The sequence below is a fragment of the Akebia trifoliata genome, chromosome 11 (assembly GCF_017979445.1).
Source record: "Akebia trifoliata isolate Shusen 1 chromosome 11, ASM1797944v1, whole genome shotgun sequence".
NCBI lineage: Eukaryota > Viridiplantae > Streptophyta > Magnoliopsida > Ranunculales > Lardizabalaceae > Akebia > Akebia trifoliata.
In genome coordinates this window covers 47,502,113-47,509,359 of record NC_141385.1, presented here as the reverse complement: position 1 = coordinate 47,509,359, position 7,247 = coordinate 47,502,113, and the positions used below count along the sequence as shown (strand labels likewise).

The 7,247-nt window shown below is 33.4% G+C and overlaps 1 protein-coding gene across 1 annotated transcript; it reads right to left on the bottom strand.

Annotated features, from left to right (window-relative positions):
* Positions 1-951: 951 nt before the first annotated feature.
* Positions 952-4,097, bottom strand: LOC147392219 (mannan endo-1,4-beta-mannosidase 2-like). The gene is made up of 5 exons (XM_086417228.1): positions 3,564-4,097; positions 2,366-2,563; positions 1,930-2,052; positions 1,571-1,782; positions 952-1,459 (listed from the first exon to the last, which is right to left on the bottom strand). The coding sequence occupies exons 1-5, from the start codon at positions 3,918-3,920 to the stop codon at positions 1,075-1,077; spliced, it is 1,275 nt and encodes a 424-aa protein (XP_086273354.1). The 5' UTR covers positions 3,921-4,097; the 3' UTR covers positions 952-1,074.
* Positions 4,098-7,247: the final 3,150 nt, after the last annotated feature.

Below are 7,247 nucleotides of genomic sequence, written 5' to 3'. Positions count from 1 at the left end.
TAAGACTTTTATGATGACGATTGATGATGTTATAATCTTATCCCACCTTTAGTTGAGCAGTGAAGCCTACAAAGAGTGACTACTGGTACTTTTTAGGTTAATCCATTGTATTTCAATTGTATAGGAGTTTCACAAACAAGCACATTTAGAGCTTGCAAGAGTGATAGACATGCTGTAGTTTTGATAAACCACCATGCTTCTTCCTATATTTGCAAACTTTGCCTCATGTTATATAGTCTCAAAAGTAAGAACCTCGTGCTTGGTTTGATAAATTCAGCATATTTCTCCTTTTAATAGGATTTTAGTACAATGCATTCTTTAATACATTTGAGGGCGTAATACCAAAAGTCGACTTTAGCTAGTCGTGAATATGCCTATATGTCGCAATTATACATTATGTATGGACACATTGTGTGTTATATTTTTTAGGTCATAAAATGAGTCATGTTCTCGTTAAATTTAATTTGTGCTTTATTTTGATTGTTATCATAAATTCTTGCATTCGTTTTTCCATTACACCATGAAGGTTTATGAATTGCCTTGGTTGCCCATATGTTTTGATGAAATCTTCGACATGGATTCATATTCCGAGATTCATCAATGCAAAAGTACATCATCCTTACTTTAAATTGCATGCCGTGACAAGGGCATAAAGAGTACACCAATCTTGTTTTGCATTCAGCGGCATAAGAATTCATACTGCACGACAGCATGAGTAGTAAAGACTACTCTCATAATGCCTCTAGTACCCATGAACTACATGAGAGGAAAGATATTTGGGTGTACTGCTATATAAAAGTTGTCGAAACAAGTCATAAGCATCGCATTCAAAGGAAATTCTGGGGAACCCCGAGAGCACTAGAGATTGGAAGAGATCACATGTGCTTTTTAGACTGTTAGGAGGGATTGAAGATTTTGCTTGAGAACAATTGGTGTAAATGGAGTTCGAGCAAAGAAAAATCAAGTTATCCTGTATTTTCTCAATTTGCATAGTAAAAGACATTAATCATCGTGTAGGTGCAAAGAAATATTAAAATTTACATTAAAAAAAAAAAAATCTACTTTACTATTACTTTAACAAATTTCTTTGAGATCTTCAATGCTCAATCCCGTTGTTGCCAGCTTACACGACTGTTCTGTTATTAGCTTAAACATGGACAAACTCTCCCATGGTACAATTCCAAAATCATCGTTATACTCTTCCATGCCTTGAACCATGAACTGCCAAGCAAAAGCCCCTGCACCCGCCCCATTCTTCCTTGATGAGTCGTAAATGATGTCAAATACAGTTTTATAAAGTATATATCGATGAGAAGGTTCGAAGTCTTTGTTTTTGTTTGACAGCCCGAATTCAGTGAACATTACGGGCTTCTTCAGTATTTTTTCGCCATCATCAATATGAGAAGTCATCCATTTTGTAATGAATTTTAGTTTGTCTTCAAATTCTTGGTCCACAAACCTTGCAAAAAAAATAACATTATTTCTTAGTCCACAAACTAAGAAAATCGATTGATATGGTTTGGTCATGTGCGACAAACAAGAGTTACATACGGTGTAATCCAATACTTACCACTGATCAGGGTAGATATGAACAGAGGCAAAATCAATGTTTGACATCTTTGAATTTTGAATGAAATCTGTTCCTAGGACGCTCGCCCAATCTCCGGGGTTCATACTCAATTTTTCCGGGCTTGTAGGACCATAAAACCCTTCAAGACCCACCGTAAGTAAATGCTTCTTGTCAATTGATTTCACAAAACGAGCCATTTCTTCAATCCAATCCTGCAATTCTTTAGCAGGCAATTAACTCTAACTCAGGAATCAATTAATAACCATCTTTCCTACTGTTTGAGCATAACTCCGAGCATAAAAACGATTAAATAAATAAGACTTCAGAATGTAACTCAGATACTCAAAAATACAACTTACTTGGAGAATGTCACCAGAAGCGTCTGACATGCAACGAGGTTCGTTCATCAGCTCCCACGCAAAAATGGTGGGATCATTCCTGTATTCAACTCCAGTGATACTGTTCTTCCTTGTCAATATGGTCTGCAAACCGGAAGCAAATTCATGTTGATAAGTCTTATATCAAAACTTTAACTTCATATTTCGACAACGATCTCAAGATACAAAGCTATCAAACAATTACAAGTTGTGGCACAATAGTACAAGGTCCTTAGCGAAATCCATACAGTTTATTTAAGGTAATTTGTTAATCAAACATTTTGACTACTTTGAGAAGAGAATCCAAGTGAAAATCCTACTTTAGTACAGTGGTGATCTCAAAATGACTCCAAAATAAAATTTTCCAAACATTTCCCTTAGAAAATTTATTGAATTTAGATGCGCATAAAAATAATACCTTCACGTAAGTCTTGAAATAATTACGGATGGAAGGATCAAAGAAGAAGGAATCATTAGAAGAGCTCAAACCAACACCTTCTTCCCACGCCCATTTGACATATTGAGTCTTCCCACCAAATGGTTGCAAGTTATTAACTAGGCTAAGAATCAGTCTGATCTTGTGTTGTCTGGCTTCCGCAATGACACGATCCAATGCCTAGCATTCAATCCGGTTATTAAAATTCAAGAACATTTAAAGGTGTAAACAACAATAAATTAGACTATTTATTGAGAAAATCGAAAAATGATATAAAATTAACTAAGCATCATCCAATAATTAATGGATCACTCAACCTTAAACTGTTAGGTAGACATTTGCATATATTGCCAATAGACTCGCTAGTAGTAGAGTGGCCTTGCCACCAAGACCCACTGAGATTCAGTCCCATATCGTACCGATTCCTCCTTTTTTATCATTATCTCAAAAACAAAGAAACTTCGTTTACTAAAGTTTGTTTTTCTGAACATGTGTCGATACACGTTTTTAAACAATATATATATATATATATATATATATATAATATATTCTTTTTTTCACTTTGTTGTCAACTATTATTAATATAGATTTTTGTATATGCATCAACATGCATTCTTTCGATATTGTATACTTAATGTGAATTGAAGTATTTGAAAATTAAATCTTCCAACATAAGGAATTTAATTGTATGGGTGTGGTGTCAAGGTATCAGGTTTGTGGATGTCCATGTCTCTGACACTTCATAGACATGTCCAACATACGTGCGTACATGTTACATAGCTTTACGTGATACACATCATCTAAGAGGCCGTAAAACATCTAGACATAAATTCTATACCAAAATAAACAATATTAGAATAAGAAGGGAAAAAACAAAGAAAAAGAAAGAGATTCATCAACTTCAGTTTATTTATTTTTTGAATAATTTCAAGAAACAATTCTCAATGTGAAACCATTAAAATAAAATAAAAATACTAATAATAATAAAGAGAGCACCTTCATTTGAACCAATTGTAGTACCCTTAAACCACATTTCCAAAGCAAACTATTCATCCATTGCAAGTGTTAAATTCATGGAAATTAGCAATTTCAATCTAATTTAGAATTCTCTATCATTAAAAAATAAATACATATAACTCACATAATTAAGAAAGAAAAAAAAGTGAAATTTATTTAATACCTTGAAGACCCTCTCATCAAACCGACCAGGGGAGACTTGGAGGGCATTGTAACCTCCATCATTAAAAGCCCAAGTCCTGCAAACAGTGAGACCCATCTTCGCACCGGCTTGCAGCATTGCTCTGAACCTTGGTCTACTGTATTCCTCCACAGCTTGATCCATCAACCAATAAGAGTTCCACCCATTCACATAGAAAACCTTCCCATCTACCATGAATTGATTTCCATTACAACCCACAAAACCCATCTCAGATTCTTTAAAATAATCGAGTTTCAAGTCCCCAAAAGACATGTAAATGAAGGCAAAACATGAAGCAAAACCAAGAACAGTGTACCATAGCCCATTGCCTACCAACATTTTCTTTGTATAATTTTGGACCCCAAAATGACAGATTAAAAATGGGTTCAAAGTTAACAGGGATGTTGATTTGTCTTCTTGGGTGTTGTGAAAGAAAATTATTTGGTTTTATAGAAGGGAGAGAGACCAAAAGTAGGGGTGAACCAAACTTCATACCTACTGATTCTCAAAATGGTTAGAAATCATAGAATGAAGATGGGAATATGGGATGAGGAAATGGGTTGAGTGTGGTGGAATGTTGGTATCAGCTAGGTTTAGTGGTCCACCTGTTTGCAAGGCTTTCTTTCATTTGAATACTCTTGTACCAACTGCCCAACCAATTTAATTTGAAACAATTGGGCCATCAAAATCTAATGTCAGGTGGTGGGGCATTTGGTTTTACAAATATTTATCAAAATGTATATATCCATTTTGGTATTTATTTATTTTTATCAAAATTACCCATTGGAGGATTACTTCCGTGATTTTACTTTCATACCCTTACCCATTTTGAAAAACATAATTTCATTTGTATGATATTCACAAGCTATTAAGGTAAGCTCAATAAAATGATGGTTTAGTGGGAATCTAAAATGAATATATGCATTTTTTTTTTTTTTTTTGGAGCCACGATTAATCAATTTCGGCAAAATATACGCGGTCTGTACGTGAAAAATTGCAATAGTAAAAATAAAACAAGCACACAAAACATAAGGATTTATATGGTTCGTTAGTGTGCCTACGTCCACGGAATAATACAAGAATAATCACTATTTTCTCTCTTAAATTTTATTATCCTAAAGATCTCTATTTATATAATCGGGAGTTACCAAAACAAATACAACTCCCCAAAATATAAAATCCCTTAAGAAAATATTACATGATTTACACAACACAGTTGACATGGCAAGGGTACAGAACCATAAATCTTTTTTTTCAGGATACACAAGGAAAAAGATCAAACGGTTTTGTGTTCTTGTCATGTATAGACCGTGTATGTTTTGTCACATAGATTTATCATTAGTCTTTTTATAATAATAAAAAAAAGTATATGAGGTTATAATTTTGTCAAAATAGACAACCATTGTTGTGCTTTCCTCTTCAAGAGATTTTAGTGGGTGTGAAGTGATGTGGCTATTTTTGATGGTTGAGTGTTTGAAAGAAAGTACCCTATGTTTTGAGGTTTTCATTGAAGTGTTGTTCTCAATATACCACTTTGGAAAACATTTAAGCAAGGCAATCCTTAATTTTTTTTTTTATTCTTAACTTAAATAAACCGTTTAAGTTATTGTACCCCATAAAAAAACAAAACAAAACAAGATGTATGGTTAGATCAAGATTAATGGAATAAATGCCTTAATGATTAATAATTAGCCAGTGAAGATTAAACCCAGATCGTGATATCAACACTCATAAACTTTTACCAACTTAGTGATTCTGACATTTTCAATATTTGGGCCCGCCATATCTATCAATGATACCTGATTAAATGTGAATTAAAACTCAACCATTTCCACCACTTGATCACGATTAGATGGTGCAAACATGGGTTTACCAAATGCACCACCACTGAGTAAGGTTGTCTCGAATGAGATTGGTACTAAATTGATATCGATATGATAAAAAATTCTATTATTCCAAGATCTGATCTGAACCCAATCGAATTTGTCATTTCAAGGTTTTTCCCCAATCTGATATAATATTCATTTTATTGGATCCAAAAAAAAAATTAATATTTTCGGATCAGGTTATTGTTAGTAGGGATGAAGGTGGGTTCTCCAAGATTTGAACCTAGGTCTTGGGATCAATTCTCCTCAAGCTTTATCAACTTAACTAAGTTGGCTCCTTCAAAATATAATATATTATATATCTAAATAAAATATCTAATATAAATATATAATCATTTATGCATATTTTCAAACACTAATAATCGAGTCTCTATCAAATCAGGACATAGTTGATTCGAACCCACTCTAGTAAGTTATCAAATCAAGTCCTTATTAGAACCCAAATCCTTGATCCAAACTTAGAGTTATTCAATTAGAATCAGGCCTCCAAGGTAGATTTGGCAATGTTCAGGTTCAGATCTTATTGGTACTGATCTAATAAGAAATTTTGTTGACCTGAACACGATCGGATCAGAACTATCAGTTTAAGTTCGAACCCAATTCGATGTGATATGTATTGTATTAAATCCAATATGACCCAAAAAAATGTTCACTTGGATTGATCCTAATCCAAGATTCCATTTTATATAAGTGAGTATAAAACACAACATACATCATATATTTAAATAAAATATAAATATACATCATTTATATAATTCACTTACATAATAGAATTAGTCCCAATCAGATAAAAAATGATTGATCCACAACTAATCCAATAAGTGATCAAATTAGACCTACCTACATTAAAACTTGATTTGAATCCAAAATTTTTGGTCTAATACTTTAAAGAAAACTTTTTTTTTTTTAGTTGGTAGTCTTAGAACAACTCTTAATGCATTTGGACTCGAACTCTGTATCATCTCCCAATTGCTATTTTATAGAGTCAGAGCCCTTCAAAAGCATTCCAACACACTCTGACTGAAGTTTTCTATTTTGAAATATTTTAGAGAGAGTGGGAGAGGAAAAAGAAGAGAGTGACATTCTCTCTCTCTCTCTCTCTCTACTTGTTAGTGGTAAAAAACAATGGCAGTTGTAGAACATTTTAATATAGCTGTATTTGTGGAGGGTCATTTTGGCTAATAGGCAAAATGCCTTTTAAAATAAAATGGCTACCAATTATGTCTATTTGCATTGGAGTTGCTTTTAGATTGTAATGATTTTTTGTTGAAGATGATCTTCTAATTGTGAATGAGTAAGTGATCCTCTGAAATATAAAATGCATGGATTTCACTAATTGGAATACAGGAGTAAGATTAAGGTTTCGATGAGAATGACTCATACAAGTGAGTCAAGTTAACTCGGTCTTCTTGAGGCCGGGATGAGAAATTGTCATTATTGGGTTTAAAATCACATTCCACTGCCATGTGGAACTATGTAGAGACTAGGGGGGCCGTGGCTCACTCAATATTTTTAAAGAATGCTAATTTCCTGGCTTTACTTGACAGAATAACTCAAAAACTCACTAATGTAACATGTGCAAGAATCGTAGATTTTTCTGTTGGGATACACAACTGCACATGTTTTATGAGGATGTGAAATTGTGTATCCCAAGTGAAAAATCTATGGTTCTTGCACGTGCCAATTGAGTGAGTTTTTGAGCTAGTGGGTTAGAGTTGAGTTAGAAAATCATTACGCATTTTTAAAATATGTAATTATATATATATATATATATGGATCC

Excerpts from the sequence above, each read along its gene's own strand:
- LOC147392219 (XM_086417228.1), bottom strand. The coding sequence starts at position 3,920 with ATGTTGGTAGGCAATGGGCTATGGTACACTGTTCTTGGTTTTGCTTCA. Across the intron at positions 2,564-3,563 it reads TTGATGAGAGGGTCTTCAAG|GCATTGGATCGTGTCATTGC; the intron begins GTATTAAATAAA and ends ATTGAATGCTAG. Across the intron at positions 2,053-2,365 it reads ATTTCAAGACTTACGTGAAG|ACCATATTGACAAGGAAGAA; the intron begins GTATTATTTTTA and ends TCCGGTTTGCAG.